This window comes from Callithrix jacchus, chromosome 1 (assembly GCF_049354715.1).
Source record: "Callithrix jacchus isolate 240 chromosome 1, calJac240_pri, whole genome shotgun sequence".
Lineage (NCBI taxonomy): Eukaryota > Metazoa > Chordata > Mammalia > Primates > Cebidae > Callithrix > Callithrix jacchus.
In genome coordinates, this window is record NC_133502.1 from 113174992 (window position 1) to 113195654 (window position 20663).

The window sequence follows — 20663 nt, forward strand, 5'->3', positions numbered from 1 at the left end:
CCACACCTGGCCAAGACACCGTATTTAATATAAAATTGTTGATTTATTAACATTGAACTAATGGCTAACAGCACTGTAACTGTTGACTGACTGAACCAGCCTTGTGTAACATGTATTTTTGTCGTAAGCCATATAGCTATAAGCCATAGTATTCTTGTACTTAGAAACACAAGACAACACTTCAGCATTATGCTTGTGGGCCATTTTAAGTAGCTAAATCACCAACAGACAGTGCAAAAGTTCAAAAATGCAAAAATCATGGCACTAAATCGACTATAGAATGGACACTTGTTTGTATTATGAGAGCTGAAACAAGAAAGCCTTGTTTGGCCTCAGCTGGGAATATGTGCATTAGGCTTTTCAAATTTATCATTGTTCTGTGCATGTCTGTGAATGCCCATACAAATGACACAAGTACTGATTTTGGGGTTATAAATAAATTTTTGCCGGGTGCAGTGGCTCACGCCTGTAATCCTAGCACTTTGGGAGGCTGAGGCAGGTGGAGTGCCTGAGCTCACGAGTTTGAGACCGGCTTGGGCAACACGATGAAACCCCGTCTCTACTAAAATAAAAAAATTAGCTAGGCATGGCATCATGTGCCTGTAATACCAGCTACTTGGGAGGCTGAGACAGGAGAATTGCTTGAACCTGGGAGGTAGAGGTTGCAATGAGCTGAGATCATGCCACTGCACTCCAGCCTGGGTGACGGAGCAAGACTCCATCTCATAAATAAATAAATAAATGTGAGGAGGTAAATGTGTAGATAGGGAATCTACGAATAATGGAGCTTGATTACATGTATGCAGTGTGGGTAAGGAGAGCATTTACAAAGGATGTTGTCAGTTGGTGGGGAGTGTTGCCTGAAAAGGCTTCAATAAGGGAGTCAACATGTAAGATAAAGTCTGAAAGATGAGTTTTGCCAGATAGGCACAACTGAGGATAGGATAAGCATAGCAAAGCAGTTATGAGTATGGGTGTTAGAATCTCAGATTAGGCTCGCTTCCCATCTTTTGCTCCTACTAACTTGGGACCTTGAGCAAGCATTTTATTCTCCATCATTAGTGAAATAGGGATACTCATGGTCACTTTCTCAATGGAGTTCTTATGAGATTTAATTAAGAGAATGAACATTAATGCACTTAACAGATGTCTTGCTCACAGAAGGCATTTAGTAACAGTGTACATGTGACACATATGTCTATATACAGCACAGCAAAGGAGGGAAATGGCATGGCTTCCTTGAGAACATTGAGTAGTTTATAGTGAAGCAAAGGTTTCAAGTGGGCAAAAGGGTGGGTGAAGAGGCAGGAACCAGATTCATGGCTTCATACTGGAATGATATTGAGCTATTGAAGGGTTTAAAAGAGGGATAACATGATCAGTTTTGTGTCTAGAAGTTTGTTTTATGTTTTTGTAGATGTATAGAACAGAATTGATGGTGGTAAGCTAAAGCGGGGAAAAATCAGCAAAGGTGATTGGGGTAGTTCAAGAAAAGGAGGTCAGAAGTCATTTAGGATAGTAATAGTTGGTATGGAGACAAGAGAATGGATAAGAAAGATGCTCCGGATGTTGAATTGACTAGAAAGGTCACCACTTAGGAGTGGAGAGTAAGAGAAGGTAGGCTCAGGAAGGCTCCTGGGATTCTCACACCGGCCTTGCAGTAGAAGTTGGGTTTGGTGTGTAGGAGATGCTTTCACTTTTCACTTCTTTCCCCATCTTTACCCTGGTGAAGGGTAGCTCCCACTGTTCTTGTTCTAAAGGCTTTTGTGGTGCTCTGTGCTTCCCTTTATTGCAGCCCCTGACCTGTGGTATAATAACCACCTGTGTACTTGATCTTTCCTGCACTCGTAAGCTCTTTGGGGATTAGCTCTGGTTGGTGCTGGCCACAAAGAGGCAAGCTAAACTGTGGATGGACTGAATGACTAAGGATCAAGACAGTGGGATGGAGAAGCAGATTTTGGAGAACGATTCCTTTTTATCCTTGTTGAGTTTCAGATTCATTGTTGTCTCTATACAGCTTTATATTCATCTTCACATGGCTGTGCCTAGCAGCCATTTATATATATATATATATATGTAAAATACATAATCATATATGATATATAGCCATGTATTATATATGATATATATGATATTAATATATAATACTATGTATTAATATATAATGTAATATATATTATATGTAGGCATGTATATAATATACTATATATAAAATGGACTGGGATTCATGGGAGAGAGGCCCGTGTAGCATTTTTCCGAGGTATTGGTAAGGACAGTTGAGGCCAGCGTTGATGAAATCTTCCATAGTGTCTGTGTTGCATGGAAAGGGAAGACAACTGCACAAAGAGCCTTGCAGCATACCAGTAGCGGAGGGGTGGGCTGCGGAGTAGGGGCATGGAAAGGAGTTCCAGAGAGCACAGTGACCATCAGAGAGTGAGGAGGCACTAGTTTCCCACCATCCACAAAAGCTGTGCCTGCAGAGGCTTTTCTGGTTTTAAAGGCTGCAGAGGGATTGCTAAGAGGAGTACAAACAACGTATTGGAGGCAGATACCAGATTGCAGTTGGGATGAAGATTTAAGTTAGGAGGTGGACTGGACAAAGTCAGTGGAGGCCATTCTCTGTTGGGTTTTGTCTGTGAGAGGTTGGGGAGAAAAGGCTGTAGCTTGGGTGAGTCTAGGAGGGGACATGGTATACAGGAAGCCTTTGAAAGTTATGTGGGAGAAATTTGAGCATCTGTAGGTAGTGAGGAAGAAGCTCATCGAGGAGATTTAATATACATGTTTTTCTTTTCTTTCTTTCAAAGCCAGCACACAGATGTTATTGTAGCCTGGCAATATGCTAAATTCTTTTTTCTTTTCTTTCTTTCTTTTTTTTTTTGAGATGGAGTCTTGCTCTGTTACCCAGGCTGGAGTGTAGGGGTGTTATCTTGACTCACTGCAACCTTCACATCCTGGGTTTAAGCGATTCTACTGCCTCAGCCTCCTGAGTAGCTGGGATAACAGATGTGTGCCACCACACCCGGCTAACTTTTGTATTTTTAGTAGAGACAAGGTTTTGCCAAAACCTGTTAGTCAGGCTGCTCTCGAACTCCTGACCTTGTGATCCATCTGCCTCAACCTTCCAAAGTGCTGGGATTACAGGTGTGAGCCCCTGCGCCCGGCAAAATTCTTGAATTTAGTGGATTATTGGATCCCCATCACATGCAGTTGGGTAGGTAATGTTATCCCATTTTACTGATGGGGAATCAGAGGCCTTGTTTAAGTAGCTTTCCTGAGGTCACACAGCTACTAAGTGGAGGAGGCAAGTGGGAGGGATTAAAATCCAGTTATTTGTTTCTGTTCTTTAGGAGAAAAAAAAATTCAGTTATGTCTAGTTTTAAGGTCTATTCATGTGTCCTTAACTAGCTTTCTCTTAAGTGACACAATCACAATTTTTTTTTTGAGACAGAGTCTTGCCCTGTCTACCAGGCTGGAGTGCAGTGGCATGATCTCAGCTCATTGCAACCTCTGCCTCCTGGGTTCAAGCGATTCTCCTGTCTCAGCCTCATGAGTAGCTGGGATTACAGGTATGCACTACCACACCTGGCTAATTTTTGTAATTTTATTAGGGACAGGGTTCTCCATGTTAGTCAGGCTGGTCTTGAACTCTCAACCTCACGTGATCTGCTCGCTTTAGGCTTTCAAAGTTTTTTTGTTTGTAGGAGCTCTTCCTCCTCTTTTTAATTTATTAATTATTATTATTATTTGAGACAGAGTCTTGCCCTGTCACCCAGGCTGGAGTGTAGTGGTACAATCTCAGCTCACTGTAACCTCTGCCTCCCAGGTTCAAGTGATTCTCCTGCCTCAGCCTCCCAGGTAGCTGGGATTACAGGCACCTGCCAACATGCCTGGCTAATTTTTTGTATTTTTAGTAGAGACAGGGTTTCACTATGTTGGTGAGGCTGGTCTTGAACTCCTGACCTCGTGATCCCCCCGCCTCAGCCTCCCAAAGTGCTAGGATTACAGGACTGAGTCACCACACCTGGCCTGAAGCTTTGTATTTTTAGTAGAGACGAGGTTTCACCATGTTGGTTAGGCTGGTCTCAAACTCCTAACCTCAGGTGATCCACTTGCCTCGGCCTTCAAAGTGCTGGAATTACAGGTGTGAGCCACCGCGCCCAGCCGAGTATTATTATTTATTTCAATGCCCAGTTTTTCCAAGGTCTAGGTAATGGAAGCCTCTTTGAGTTGCCGTACGTTCTTTAGAGATATTTCCACTGTGTTTTGAGCATTTCTACAGTTTCTGGTACAATAGGACTTTCCTTGCCCTTTACATGCCTTAGCTCTGGAATCAGTCTTTTATCCAAGAAACCCTAGTTCCTTTTATTGGAGAATGATATTTAGAAACCAAGATTTGAGAGCTCATTGTTATTGGCATGTTACTTCTCCCAAGGCATCTCGGTGGGTAGATCTGAGGAATTATCAGTCTACACGTATACACATATACACATTGCATACATACCCTGAATTTACACCAATAGCTCCAATTCCAATCCAGCACTACTGGTCATTTCTTTCCTGTCCGTAGTTATACACTTTTTTCTGACATGAGGAACTTGGCTCCCATTGTCATCCTGTAGATGTGGTCAGCCTCTTATTGCTGCTGTCGCAGTTGCCTGGATGTCCTTTTCTCGCCAGCCAGGCCCAGTACCCTGCCTGGGGCCACCGTGGGTATCTCCTTCCTATATCTTTTGACATGATGCCCTCATTTTGAAATAATTTCAGAGTTACAGAAAATTTGCCAAACAGAATAAAGATGTTCCTTATCCCTTTCATCCAGATTTCTCAAATGTTAAAGCTGTTTCATACATGTCATTTTCTTTCTTTTCTGTGTGAACATGTTTTCTCTCTCATTCTCTTGAGTGGACTCTGTGTGTGTGTGTGTGTGTGTGTGTGTGTGTGGGTGTGGGTGTATACACATATTGTTTTCTGAATCATTTGGAGGTGACTTGTTTGTTTTTTTTTTTGAGATGGAGTCTTGCTCTGTTGCAAGGCTGGAGTGCAGTGGTGCGATCTTGGCTCACTGCAACGTCCGCCTCCTGGGTTCAAGCTATTCTCTTGCCTCAGCTTCCCGAGTAGCTGGAATTACAGGTGCCTGTCACCATGCCCAGCTAATTTTGTATTTTTAGTAGAGATGGGATTTCTCCATGTTGGTCAGGCTGGTCTCGAACTACTGACCTCGTGATCTGCCCTCCTTGGCCTCCCAAAGTGCTGGGATTAAAGGCGTGAGACATCGTGCCTGTCCTTAGAAGTGACTTGTAAACACAATTCCCCTTTATCCATAAATACGAATTTCCCGAAAACAAGGATATTCTCTTATATAACCACAGTGCAGTTATCAAAATCATGAAATTAATCTTGATACAGTGCTATAATATATAGGCCTTATTCAGATTTCCCCATTTATCTCATTACATTCTTTTTTTTTTTTGAGGCAAGGTCTGGCTCTGTTGCCCAGGCTAGAGTGCACTGGCGCAGGGTTTCACCATGTTGACCAGGCTGTTCTTGAACTACTGACCTTATGTGATCTGCCCACTATGGCTTCCCAAAATGCTTGGATTATAGGCACGAACTTTCATGCTGCCCTTCACTATATTCTTTCTTTTCTTTGTTTTGAGATGGAGTCTCTCTCTGTTGCCCAGGCTGGAGTGCAGTGGTATGATCTTGGCTTACTGCAACCTCTGCCTCCTGGGCTCAAGCGATTGAGCCTTCCAAGTAGCTGGATTAATGGAGAGTTGTGGAGGTGGCCTGCGACTTCCCTTTTCCTCCCCAGCGTAGAACCATTTGAGAAGGATGAAGTTAGATGAAAAGTCAGAGGATTATGAGATTTGCTGTTGATAAAGCTAAGATTGGAGGACATGGTCGTCTTCTCCTTTCCCTCCAGTCTGGCCCTTGATGCCTGTATTAGTTTCCTAGGGCTCCTCTAACAAATTTCCACAAACTGGGATGGCTTAAAACAAGAGCAGTCTATTCTCTCACAGTGCTGGAGGCTAAAGGCCAAAATCAAGGTGTTGGCAGGACCATGTTCTCTCTGAAGGATTTAGAGAGGAATCTCTTCGGTGCCTTTCTTGTAGCTTCTTGTGTTTTCCAAGAGTCCCAGGCATTCCTTGGCTTGCAGCTGCCTCATTCCAGTCCCTGTCTCCATCTTCACATGGCACTCTTCCTAAAAGGACCCCAGTCGTAGTGGATCAGGGCTGACCCTAATCAAATATGACCTCGTGTTAATTTGATATTTACAAAGACTTTATTTCCAAATAAGGCCACATTCACAGGTGTTGGGGGTTAGGTTTCAGCATGTCTTTTGGGGGGACACAAGTCAACCCCTAACAATGCTTAACCAAGGCAGTAGTGCAGAGCAGAAGCTTGCTTGGCTCCTGTGAGCCCACATTCAGTGTGCTGAATGTTGGAACTGAAAGGCTAGACTCCATCACCTCAAGTGGAGCCCTGGTTCCTCCTCTTTCTAGCTAGAGGCATAGTCGATGTGAGTGCCTGGGTTCTTGTGGGGGTGCTGTGCTTTAAAGTAGATACTGAAGTGTTCTCTTCAGAGGCAGTTAGCAGTGCACATCAGTTCTGTGGCAGGCTTTGTTGAAAAAACTAACACATGATGAGAGCTGTCAGTTTTTACTCTTCCCACAGAAGTTGTTTAAATAAGAGAATACAAGTCAGAAACACAGGTATACACAGGGAAGGCAACGTCAGATAGAGCATTACATTTGGCTGGAAAGCGTCAGCCTCGATTTATTTTTATTACGAAATAAAGACATATTCTCATACAAGGAGAGTAGATGTTTATTCTTTATCATAATGTAAAAATTTTCAGAAACAAACATGAGTGTGTAAGTATGAATTGGTGCTTGACTTTACTCAATGGAAAGGTCTTTAACTTAGGGTACTTGCTACAAATACAGTTTTTCCTGTAGGTGATCTCAGAAACATTGAAGACCAGCTCTGTAGAAGCCAGAGAGTGTTGTCATTTACTCTGGGAACTCAGTGAAAAGAAGGGTAGCATTTAAAAAAATGATTACTGGCCAGGTCCAGTTTTGGGAGGCTGAGGTGGGTAGATCACGAGGTCGAGTTCGAGACCAGCCTGGCCAACATGGCGCAACCCTGTCTCTACTAAAAATACAAAAATCAGCCAGGCATGGTGGCGTACGCCTGTAGTCCCAGCTACTTGGGAGGCTGAGACAGGAGAATTTCTTGAACCCAGGAGGTGGAGGTTGTGGTGAGCCAAGATCGCATCCCAGCCTGGTGACAGAGCAAGATTCTGTCTCAAAAAAAAAAAGGCCGGGGGCGGTGTAATCCCAGCACTTTGGGAGGCCCAGGCGGGTGGATCACGAGGTTAAGAGATTGAGACCATCCTGGTCAACATGGTGAAACCTCATCTCTACTAAAAATATAAAAAATTAGCTGGGCATGGTGGCATTTGCCTGTAATCCCAGCTACTCGTGGGGCTGAGGCAGGAGAATTGCCTGATCCCAGGAGGCGGAGGTTGCGGTGAGCCAAGATCGTGCCATTGCACTCCAGCCTGGGTAACAAGAGCAAAACTTTGTCTCAAAAAAACAAAAAAAAGATTACTTTATCACCTGCAGCTAAAAATCATAGCAGTATTTGTTGTAAGGTATACTTATCTTCCTATGACTAGGAAACATTACTGGAGGAACATTTTAAACTTCTATTTCTTCTTGGTTCAGAGAAATAAAGGTAATAGAAAAAGAAGAGGGACTGAGGTATTTAATGGTAGCATGATTAAATTTAGTAATGATAAATATGGACTAGGAAGAACTCAAGGAACAGAAAATTTATTAATATGAATACCTTTTAAACCTAATGAGTGTAAGTAGGCATTCTCCCCAAAAAAGAAATGAAAATGGTACCCCCCTAAAAAAAAGAAAAGAAAATGGCTTTGTGTGTTCCAAAATGATCACTGTCACTAAGAATCAAATAAATGAAACTTAACTAGAGTTTTTTGTCTATCATATTGGCAAAGATCTGGGTGGTGTAGTTAAAGTTAACTTTTTAGATTATTTAACATATTTAAAATTTTATGATTATCATATATTAATTTTAAAGATTGAAAAAGGTCCAAAACCTAAACTACCTACGTCTTTAATCTATATATGTGATTTGTAGGTAGAAATAATTTTGTGTAACTAAGGGAGTAGTGAAAGTGGCAGAGTGTATTTCCTATTAACAGTTAGCAAACTAGGTCAAGAGCTAGATTTGATTCTGGTAGCTGCTAATTTGCTGCAGGTCTTAACAATCTCTGTGCCTCAATTTCTTGTCAGAGCCATTTTTTGTTTGTTTTTTGAAATGGAGTCTTGCTCTGTCACCCAGGCTGGAGTACAGTGGCATGATCTTGGCCCAGTGCAGGAACCCCCGCCTCCTGGGTTCAAGCGATTCTCCTGCCTCAGCCTCCCTAGTAGCTAGGATTACAGGTATGTGCAACTACGCCTGGCTAATTTTTATATTTTTAGTAGAGACAGGGTTTCGCCATGTTGGCCGGGCTGGTCTCAAATCTGCCCGCTTCAGTCTCCCAAAGTGCTGGAATTACAGACATGAGCCACTGCTCCCGATCTTAACACACCGTCTTAGCTTGCCTGGGTTAGTGTAAATTGCCTCCTTATTAACTTCCCTGCTTCTAGCCTTGTCCTTTTTGACACAGGAGCCAGAATGTGACTTACAGTATATGAACCAGCTCACTTCTCTGCTTCAGATGGTCCAGAAGAGTTGTCTTAGAGACAGCCATTATCTCCTTAAAGGGAAATGGATGTTCCAGTACCAGGAACTGGATACATAAGAAGGGGAGGAACCCCAGGATCACTTGCCATTTCATGCAGAGTGAATGCCAAACTCCTTTTCTCCCTAGCTTCATCTCTCACCATTCTCCTCCTTGCTTACTGAGTTCCAGCCACATGTGTCTCTCTGCTGTTCCTTGAAGACTCTGAGCATCTCCTTTCTTTTTTTTTTTTTTGAGACAGAGTTTCACTCTTGTTACCCAGGCTGGAGTGCAATGGCACGATCTTGGCTCACCACAACCTCCGCCTCCTGGGTTCAGGCAGTTCTCCTGCCTCAGCCTCTTGAGTAGCTGGGATTACAGGCATGCGCCACCACGCCCAGCTAATTTTTTGTATTTTTAGTAGAGATGGGGTTTCACCATGTTGACCAGGATGGTCTCGATCTCATGACCTCGTGATCCACCCACCTCGGCCTCCCAGAGTGCTGGGATTACAGGCTTGAGCCACCACGCCTGGCTGCATCTCCTTTCTTGTTACTTCAACCTAAAATGCTCTCTTTCCAAGTATCCGTATGATTAATTCCCTCCCTCAGGTCTCAGCTCCTCTGAAGTGCCTTCCCTTGCCTACCTTATATTAAATAGGCACTGCTTTCCTTTGCACTGTATCCCCTTACCCTTGGTTCTTCTTCATAGCATGTACTATTTATTGTCTGTTTCATACAGTTAGTGTCAGGACTTTGTTCTCTGGTGAATGGCTGCTCAGCAGTTAGGCATTCAATAAGTATATGTTGAATGACTCAGTGGATTCCCATTTTCTTTTTTAGGGGCTTCTTCTGCCTAGAGAAATGGTCTTCAGGCCACCCTTGTTCTTTAGCCTGTGGAAAATGAACACTGCGTTCTGTGTACCAAATGTTTCTACAAAGGTGATCTGTGGGGTTCTTCCCTTTTCTCACTGCTCAGATTTTTCTGTTGCATTATTCTTTACCAGTCACGCAGGTGAATCTGTTTTCTAGGTAACTTTTTCTGTGTTTGGGACTAATGCTTTCCTTTTCCTGAATTTGGTATCATTATGTAAATATGTTAACAATTTGGCACTTATTCCTTCATTCAGCTGGCAAATAATTTTGCAGCAGATACTGTGACCCAGGCTGGGGTGCCAGACTGTATGCTAGGGCTTAAAGAGGTGGTGAGCCGGCATTTCCCAGGAAGAGCTGATGGCTCAGTGGGTGGTTGGAAGTGCCAACAGTTGGGACAGGCAACTGCTATAATGAGGAACGCAGAGAGGAAGTTGGGAACACAGGGATGGGTCAGGCAGACATGTTCCATATGGTTAGGATTCTCAAGGGTAAGAAGGAGTTTGTCAGGTGAGGAAGCAGGCAGAGGCTGCTCTGAGAGGAAGGAACAGCGCGCAAAAACGCAGAAAGCTTTGCTTGTTTACAGAAGCACAAATCAGTGACTATTGTTGGAGCATGAAGTACAGTGCAGACAGTGATGGTGGACAAGGCCACAATAGTTAGATGAGGGCCAGACCCAGATGCTTTTTTTGTTGTTGTTTTTGAAACAGGGTCCCACTCTATCACCCAGGCTAGAGTGGGCTTGCAGTGGCACAATTTTGTCTCACTGCAACCTCTGCCCCCCAGGTGGTAAAGTGATCCTCCTGCTTCAGACTCCTGAGTAGCTGGGAATACAGGTGCCTGCCACCACGCCTGGCTAATTTCTGTATTTTTGATGAGATTTCACTATGTCGTTCATGCTGGTCTCCAACTCCTGGACTCAGGTGATCTGCCCACCTTGACCTCCCAAAGTGCTGGGATTACAGGTGTGAGCCACTGTGCCCGGCCCAGATCCAGACGCTTCTAAAGGACTTTGTGTTTACTATACAGAGTGAGGCTTCTATCCTGTAGCCCATGGATTCAAGGGTGTGTTCTGAGTACAAGTGAACAGAGGCGGGTAGGGAGGTAGCCTGGAAGGTGTTTTCCTATTGCAAGCTCCCTTCCTGAGTCAGGGAGAATCCAGAATATTTTCTACCATGTGATAATTTGGTGCAGATTATTTTTTCCTTTGGATTGTAATTTTCTAAAGGATGGTGAGGTTTAATTTTTATGTATTTCCTAGCTCCTCACGTGTACATCTTGAGATAGATGCTGGTTCTAGGCTGGGTGTGGTAGCTCACACCTATAGTCTCAGCACTTTGGGAAGCTGAGGCAGGTGGATCGCCTGAGGTCAGGAGTTTGAGATCAGCCTGGACAACATGGCAAAACTCCGTCTCCACTAAAGATACAAAAATTAGCTGGGCGTGGAGGTGCACACCTGTAATCCTTGCAGTAGCCAAGATTGTGCTACTGCACTCCAGCCTGGGTGACAGAGAGAGACTTTGTCTCAAAACTAAAACAAAACAAATTTATTTTTGGAGTACAGTGGCATGATCTCGGGTCAGTGCAACCTCCGCCTTCTGGGTTCAATCGATTCTCCTGCCTCAGCCTCCCCAGTAGCTGGGATTAAAGGTGCCTGCCACCATACCTGGCTAATTTTTGTAGTTTTAGTGGAGACAGTGTTTTGCCATGTTGGCCAGGCTGGTCTCGAACTCCTGATCTTAGGTCATCTGCCTGCCTTGGCCTCCCAAAGTGCTGGGATTATAGGTGTGAGCCATTGCACCCAGCTAAACTTTCTTTAAATGAATGATGATTACATCGCTATCTGTATCCCCGCTGTGCTTTAACCCCCTTTTTTTTTTGAGATGGAGTTTCACTCTTGCTGCCCAGGCTGGAGTGCAATGGCATGATCTCCATTCACTGCAACCTCTGACTCCCAGGGTGAAGCAATTCTGCCTCAGCCTCCCGAGTAGCTGGGATTACAGGCATGCACCACCATGCCTGACTAATTTTGTATTTTTAGTAGAGATGGGGTTTCTCCAAGGTGGTCAGGCTGGTCTTAAACTCCCGACCTAAGGTGATCCCCATGTCTCAGCCTCTCAAAGTGCTCGGACTACAGGCAGGAGCCACCGTGCCTGGCTGTTTTAACTTCTTAGTATCCCATAATGTTTCTTCCTTTTATCTGCCCCAGCTCTCACTTCCCAGTTTTTCTGTCAGGCAGATTAAATTCATCAAAAAGAAAAAAAAAAAGAGGAAAACTTTATTGCAGGGAAATTTGTTGTTTGTGCTGTCAGATGCCAAGTCCTAATGGATTTAGAAGAAGATTGGATGGGACTCGTTCCTGAGGCAGCCATTTCAGTGCTTCTTACTCACCTTTGCATTCTTTGTGCCTGTCGCATGTTAGAGGCTCAATAAATGTTTGCTGAAGGAATCATCCTGTTTATTGACAGCAAGATTAAGCCTGTGTTTTCATAGATAGCAAAACCTGCCCACTCTTCTTCTACTTTGATATCCTATAATCTTTGCTTTCTATGCTCCATACACATTATTAAACTCCTTTCCATTCAGGCAGTACTTGTAGATATTTCCCCTGCCCAGAGTGCCCTTTCTCTTGTCTGGCCAACTCCTATACCTTCTTATAAGATGTAACTCTCCTCCTTTCTGGGAAAATGAATTCTCATAAACCCAATTGGAGTTAGTTACTTCTTCCTGTGTACATATTTTTTTTTTTTTGAGATATAATCTCACTCCATCATCCAGGCTAGAGTGCAGCGGTGTGATCTCGGTTCACTGCAACCTCCGCCTCCCAGGTTCAAGTGATTCTCCTGTCTCAGTCTCCCTAGTAGCTGGGACTACAGGCGTGTGCCACCATGCCTGGCTAATTTTTTGTAGAGATGGGGTTTCACCATGTTGCCCCATGCTAGTCTTGAACTCCTGGCCTTATATGATCTGCCTGGTTCCGAAGTGCTGGGATTAACAGGCAGGAGCCACCGCTTCCAGCTCCTGTGTACATTTTTATATGGAAGTTTGTTCAGCCTCTAGACAGTTTGAAAGGTGAAGACAAACTTCATCCCTTTCTGTCTCCATCCTCATCCTTTTCTGTGTCTTGCCCAGTGTCTAGCAATTTTGCTGAATGGATGGCTTGTAAATTACTCTTGGAAGGCATGATATGGCAATCTGGAAGCACACCTGAGTAAACTCTGCTAACGATTTTTAACATTCTCTATTCAGTCTAGACTAGGCTTTTGTATAGGTGCGCATGTGAGTGAGAGTCTGTTTTGGAACTGGTATGTAGAAGCAACATCTTTTGTAAACTTGGAAGGTTAGAAAATTCATTTTTACAGCTGGGTGCGGTAGCTCATGCCTGTAATCCTAGCACTTTGGGAGGCCAAGGTGGGTGGATTGCCTGAGGTTACGAGTTTGAGAACAGCCTGACTAACATGGTGAAACCTTATCTCTACTAAAAATACAAAAATTAGTGGAGCGTGATGGTGCGTGCCTGTATTCCCAGATACTTGGGGGGCTGAGGCAGGAGAATTTCTTGAACTAGGAAGTCACAGGTTGCAGTAAGCTAAAATCGTGTCACTGCACTGCAGCTTGGTGATAGAGCAAGACTTCGTCTCAAAAGAATTAGCTGGGTGTGGTGGTGGGCTTCTGTAATTTCAGCTACTTGGGAGTCTTAGACAGGAGAATCACTTGAACCCGGGAGGCGGGGGTTGCAGTGAGCCGAGATCACACCACTCCACTGCAGCTTAGGCAGTAGAGCTAGACTCTATTTCCAAAAAAAAAAAAAAGAAAGAAAATTCATGGCTGGGTGTGGTGGCTCATGCCTGCAATCTCAGCCCTTTGGGAGGCCGAGGTGGGTGGATCACCTGAGGTCAGGAGTTCAAGACCAGCCTGGCCAACATGGTGAAACTCTGTCTTAAAAAAAAGAAAATTTATTTTTACTTGGAAGGGTTTTGAGGAGATCAGCGGTACAGTCAGGTCAGCAGTTCTCTGTCAGGAATAGGGAACTTGCCAACTGGAATGACTAGAGGCTCTTGTTGGTTCAGGGGTTCATGTGGAGATGAGGGGGTCTCCCTAAGAGTGGTAGAAGGGAATGGGGAGTAACTGAAAGAGAAGGGTTCCTGCTGGGGGAACTGGATGTGATAGTTGGGAAAAATGACCTAAAGCACATAAGAATTCAGTTCTGTTGACCCTACTGTCTTCTCTGCAGACACTGACCGAGCCATCATGGAGGTGGCTGAGACGGAAAGTCCTCTGAACCCCAGCTGTAAGATAATGACGTTCCGACCCTCCATGGAGGAGTTCCGGGAGTTCAACAGATACCTTGCATACATGGAGTCTAAAGGAGCCCATCGAGCAGGTCTTGCAAAGGTGATTATCCTCAAATGCTTTAAATGAAACACAATCACATGGGCTTTATATTCTTAGTTTTTATGATGTGGGACATTGTTTCCAAAGGAAGAAATTTACAAAATCTTTGTGCTTGTTAATCCATGTGGAACATTTGATTTCTTTAAATAATAATTATCTTATTTTCCTTTTGACTATAACTGTTTATACTCTGTTGTGTTCTAAGGCTTAAAAACAGTCAAAACCAAACAAGGTGGCTCATAGAAACCAAGGAGATCCAGGTATGAGTTTTAGAGGTGTACGAGTCATAGATTTCGTCAGTTTTTTTGTAGACAACAATTATTAACCTGAAACTTAACCACAATTTCTCTCTCCCTTCCTTCTTCTTTCCTTCTATGTTTTTTCTTTTCTTTTTTTATATAACAGTTATTGATATAATTACCATATAAAACACACCATATACTGCATCCATTTAAAGTGTGCAATTCATTGGTTTTGACTATGTTCACAGAAATGCGCAACCATCATCTCTATTGAATTCCATAACATTTTTGTCATCCCTCAAAGAAAGTTCTAGGCATTAAGCAGTCATTCCACATTCCCTGCTATCACCCCCAGCCCATAGGCAACCACAAACCGACTTATTCTCTCTCTACACTTGCCTATTCTTTTTTATTTCTGGTTGTTTACCAAATGTGGAGAGTGCCTGCTATGTGCCAGACACTATGCCAGGTGCTAGGGGTACGGATGTGGGGGAGCAGAACAGTCAGTGTTCTTGCTTCCATGGAGCTTATGTTCTAGTGGGAGCATCTTAGGATGATGAGATAAGGACATTTAAGCACAGATTCAAAGGATAAAAAGAACCCAGCTTTTTCAAGATACGGGGACAGAAAGAATAGCAAGTCCAGAGGCCTGGAGGCTGACCTGAGTTTTGTGGGTGGGAGGAATAGGAAAGTGGTCAGTGGGCTTCTCCAGCCATCGTAAGACATTGGGATTTTAAGTGTAGAGAGAAGCACTGACAGGCTTAAAGTGAGAGAGGAAGATGTGGTGACTGTTTCTTTTGCTATTTTTGTGACATTATTTTGAACAGATCACATTGGCTCGTAGGTGAAGAATGAATTTGGTGTTGTGGGGGGCAGAGCACAAGTAAAGCATCTTGTCTGGGGTGGTTGTGTTTATCTAGTGAGGAGCTGATGGTGACCCAGACCAGTGAAGATGGGTTAAGTTGTCTTTGGTCTGGATATGTTTGAAAATACTCATCTTTTTCTTATTCTTACAAGTGCTAGATAATATTCTTAAAAAAAATAATGATAGTGACTTAAGCACTTTGGGTATGAGTGACATGCCCCGAGTCATAGGGGTTGTCAGTGAGGTGCTGAGGATTGCATTGCACATTTGGGTGCATAGGTCCAAAGTAAGCCCTTTGAAAGAGAGATCCACTATATGATATAATTCATCATCCAACCTGAGATGGTTTGTGTGTCCCTTCTATAATGTAAATCTATTTTAATTAAAAAATTTCCCACAGAAGAATATATTTTATTGCACTTATTTCAATTTATTATTGTTCAAAATGTTAAATTTATAATCTGGGTTTCTGTAGACTTCTCAGTATCACTGCATAAATCCCTGAGCCCTGCTGCAAGGCCAAATTACTGTACTGCACTTGCGTAAAGGATTCTCCTTGAAATCCCCAGCCATGGGGGTCAGATAGCATGGACAAGACAAGGTAGTTGAGGAGAGAACTTCCAGAACTATTGGGATTGGTGTTCAACTCCTCCTGCAAATGGACCTGATGCTACTGTAACCTACTACTTTACAGTTTCTGGCATCTGTACCCTGAGGCCTGTCATTATGTTGTGTATTTTTTTTTTTTTTTTTTGAGACGGAGTTTCACTCTTGTTACCCAGGCTGGAGTGCAATGGCGCGATCTCAGCTCACCGCAACCTCCACCTCCTGGGTTCAGGCAATTCTCCTGCCTCAGCCTCGTGAGTAGCTGGGATTACAGGCACGCGCCACCATGCCCAGCTGAGTTTTTGTATTTTTAGTAGAGACGGGGTTTCACCATGTTGACCAGGATGGTCTCGATCCCTTGATCTCATGATCCACCCGCCTCGGCCTCCCAAAGTGCTGGGATTACAGGCGTGAGCCACCACGCCTAGCCCTTTTTCTTTTTTTTTAAGATGGAGTCTTGTTCTGTCTCCCAGGCTGGAGTACAGAGGCTCGATCTCAGTCCACTGAAACCTCTGCCTCCCAGTTTCTTTTCTTTTCTTTTTTTTTTTTAAAAACATTTTATTTATTTATTTAATTTATTTTTTTGAGACAGAGTCTGACTCTGTCGCCAGGTGCCAGGCTGGAGTGCAGTGGCACAATTTCGGCTCACTGCAACCTCCGCCTCCTGGGTTCAAGCAATTCTCCTGCCTCAGCCTCCTGAGTAGCTGGGACTACAGGCGCACGCCACCACGCCCAGCTGATTTTTGTATTTTTAGTAGAGATGGAGTTTCACCATATTGGCCAGGCTGGTCTCAAACTCCTGACCTCAAGTGATCTGACTGACTTGGCCTCCCAAAGTGCTGGGATTATAGATGTGAGCCACTGTGCCTGGCCATGTATCTTGTTAAAATTCATGTCCTTCCTAGACAGTTTTTTGTTTTTCTTTTTTTTTAAGAGACGAGGTCTCGCTATGTTGCCCAGGCTGGAGTTTAGTGGCTATTCACCGGTGTGATCCCACTACTGATCAGCACGGGAGTTTTGACTTGCTCCATTTCCGACCTGGGCTGGTTCACCTCTCCTTAGGCAACCTGGTGGTCCCCCGCTCCCCGTAGATCACCATAGTGATGCCGAACTTAGTGCCGGCACCTGATCAGCATAGCGCACTACCGCCCAGAACTCCTGGACTCAAGTGATCCTCCAGCCTCAGCCTCCTGAGTAGCTGGGACTACAGGCACGCGCCACCACGCCTGGATTGTTTTTCTGTTTTTTGAAACAGGGTCTCACTTTGTTACCCAAAGTGGAGTGCAGTGGTGTGATATTGGCTCACTGCAGCCTTGACCTCCTAGATTCAAGCAATCCTTCTTCTTGAATATTTGCAAGTAGCTGGGATTACAGGTGTGCACAACCATGCTGGGCTAATTTTTGTATTTTTTGTAGAGTCAAGGTTTCACCATGTTGCTCAGGCTGGTCTTGAACAGCTGGACTCAGTGGTCTGCTTGCCTTTGGCCTCCCAAAGTGCTGGGATTATAGGCATGGGCTCCTGGCCCTATCCTAGAAACGTTTTAAAATTTGGGAATATTAAATTGAGTGAAAATTAATTAGGGGTGGGTGAGAGAGAGAGGAAACAAGATAAAGAGAAAACAAAGGGAAACTAAAGCTTTTTAATGACTTTCTCAAATGAGAAAGTTTACTTTAACTTCTTTATTAGGTTAGTTCATTAAAAAAAAAAAAAATCTCATTTGGGATAGGTGTGGTGCTCACACCTATAATCCCAGCAGTTTGGGAGGCAGAGGTGGGCAGATCACTTGAGGTCAGGAGTTAGAAACCAGCCTAGCCAATATGGTAAAACCCTCTCTCTACCAAAAATACAATTTTTAGCCAGGCGTGGTGGCGGGCACCGGTAGTCCCATCTACTCGGGAGGCTGAGCCAGGAGAATTGCTTAAACCAGGAGGCGGAGGGCAGAGGTAGGGGATGATCATCTCTTCTCTGGGCTCTGAATGCAGGTCTCTCCCACTTTTGTTTCTTGAAAACATGAACTGTGTTCTGCTGAGATTAGTAGAGTGTCCTGTGGTAGGCTGGCACGTTCAGTAACTTTAGAAGAGGAAACAGCCGCTATTGTCACAAGGGAGCTGCATGCACACACAGCACACCTGCGCCCTGTCTGCATTATGTAACAGAGTAAAGTTAATGAGAACTATGATTACAAAACACACCTGAGTCTAGACCACGCCTCATTTTTAAAACTGATACTCATTGACAAAGTTGGAGACATTCATTTATTTAATCCTTTAATAATTTCTTATTCATTATTAGGAATACAACAAACTATTTCAAATCTTTTTTGCCATCTTTGATGTCAAGTCACATAAGCTCAATTTTACTTACTTTCCCTCTTGTTCTTGAAGTTGCAATACTAGCAAATGTATAAAACTGTACCAAATCAAATCATATTGTAAAAATCAAGACTGCGTTAATGAAGCTGGTTTGCTTTGGGGGCTAGTCCTGGGGAACCGAGCCACCCATGATGTTCTTTGTTAATGCACTGTTTTTTTGGCAGGGTCTTGCCCTGTTACTCAGGCTGGAGTGGTACAATCATGACTCACTGTAGTCTTGACCTTCCAGGTTCAAGCAGTCCTCCCACCTCAACCTCCCAAGAAGGTGGGACTACCCATGCCTGGCTAATTTTTTTTTTTTTTTTGTAGAGATGGGATCTGCTGTGTTACCCAGACTGGTCTTAAACTCCTGAGCTCAAATGATCCTCCCACCTTGGCCTCCCAAAGTGCTGGGATTAAAAGCATGAGCCACACTGTGCCTGGCCTGTTAATCCACTATTGACAACATTTAATGAATTGGTCTTAATTTATGATTTGAAGAAATTGGTCCAGTAGTTCCAATAGTAGTGACTTTCGCCTCAGATGACAGCCTGTCTTGGTTTTTCTTTTTTTTGAGACAGAGTCTCTGTCACCAGGCGCCAGGCTGAAGTGCAGTGGCACGATCTTGGCTCACTGCAACCTCCCGGGTTCAAGCAGTTCTCCTGCCTTAGCTTCCCAGGTAGCTGGGATTGGTTTTTCTTTTCTCCATTTCTTAGATTCATGCTTTAGATTTAACATTTACTTTTAGAGTAGAAGGCTTGACACTGTGACTGTCTATAAAGTAGATACTCCAAGTTGGGAAAGTGAAAAGTGGCAGTCTCTTCAAATGTAAAACTTGTACTGTTTTTGTGGAAGGAGATTATGATGAACCTTTTTTATATATGAAGTGGGTGAAATTTGTCCCCAACAGAAATCTGAATGTAGGTTGTCGTGGACCATAGGTTATATACTCATGTAGTTTCATAAACAGCTTGTAGAGTGCATATTACCTTTGCCCACAAGGTAAAGAAAGATTGTAAGAAGCACCACTGTCTTCCTCTTCCTTCCTCACTAGGTAGGTGGTAGAAATAGCAATTTATTTCAAAGTAAGTAGTGCAAATGCAGATTTTAGCATAAAATTTCTCACAGGGAATAGGGGCCAGGCTGGTTTGTGGGGATGGTTATAAAAAAATGTGTACTCTGTTTTGATATAATCAGAAAGGTGAACTTTAGGAGAATCCCTCATTTAGATTCACTAAATGTAAAGGTTTAACTTTGGAATCTTTTTTTTTTTTTTTTTGAGACACAGTTTCGCTCTCCTTACCCAGGCTGGAGTGCAATGGCGCGATCTCGGCTCACTGCATCCGCTGCCTCCTGGGTTCAGGCAATTCTCCTGCCTCAGCCTCCTGAATAGCTGGGGCTACAGGCACGCGCCACCATGCCCAGCTAATTTTTTGTATTTTTAGTAGAGATGGGGTTTTGCCATGTTGACCAGGATGGTCTTGATCTCTTGACCTCGTGATCCACCCGCCTCAGCCTCCCAAAGTGCTGGGATTACAGGTTTGAGCCACCGTGCCCGGCTAACATTGGCATCTTTTAAACACCTCAGTATGTTGTGTTTTCCTATTCAAGAAAATCTGATGTTTTAGGATTTCAAGTTGTAGTTCACAAATAAGATTTTTGTTATAGACCTGAACTTCTGAAAAAATATTTCATTTGAACTCTTTAATTGAAATTAAATGAACTTGTACACAAAAAACATAAGGTAATATTTGGAGTTTTTAAAGTTTATTGTATGCCTTGCTTCTCTGTCTTTAGAAAATTGTGACAAAATTTTTTATGGACAAGTAATGTCCTTGTTTTTTTTTTTTTTTTTTTTTTTTACAAGATAGAAAACACGTTTAATTCTAGACATAATATTAATTTCATTGTGGATACCTTTATTGCTAAGGAAGGGCCTGACTAAATCTATGTCCTATTTTTTTTTATTCTGGCTTATTTCTTTATTTTTTTTAACTTTTTTCTTCTCTTATTTTATTTTCCCTTAGTTTTCTCTTACTTCCAACTTAGATATTCTGGCTTATTTCTGATGAAAAAAGTTTTTATGATATCCTTAAATACAGTGCCTCTCCCCTTTCAATATGTCATCAAGAAAATGTAGTAAGGTTATTCATATTTATATAGCATGATTGTCCATATTCTTTTTTTTTAATAAAAGATGGGGTTTCACCATGATGGCCAGGCTGGTCTTGAACTCCTGACCTCAAGTGATCCACCCACCTCGGCCTCCCAAAGTGCTAGGATTACAGGTGTGAGCCACTGCGCTCGGCGATTGTCCATATTCTTTTCAAATATTGAGTGTGGCTGGGCATGGTGGCTCACGCCTGTAATCCCAGCACGTTGGGAGGCCAAGGTGGGAGGATTGCTTGAGCCCATGAGTTCGAGACCAGCCCTGGCAACATAGCGAGACCACATCTTTACAAAAAACATAAAAAAAGGGCTAAGCACAATGACTCATGTCTGTAATTCCAGCATTTTGGAAGGCCAAGGTAGGTGGATCACTTGAGGCCAGTGGGTCCTTTGGTGTTTGCTTTGTA

General features: G+C 43.3%; 1 protein-coding gene across 7 annotated transcripts in view; it reads left to right on the forward strand.

Annotated features, from left to right (window-relative positions):
• KDM4C (lysine demethylase 4C) overlaps positions 1–20663 on the forward strand; it is a 418510-nt gene that overhangs the window by 26256 nt on the left and 371591 nt on the right. For all 7 annotated transcript variants that reach the window (XM_035305424.3, XM_035305451.3, XM_078368791.1 and 4 more), the window contains exon 2: positions 13862–14022. In XM_035305424.3, the coding sequence (XP_035161315.3) occupies positions 13879–14022 (144 nt within the window). In that variant the 5' untranslated portion in view covers positions 13862–13878. The remainder of the gene's footprint in view (positions 1–13861; positions 14023–20663) is intronic.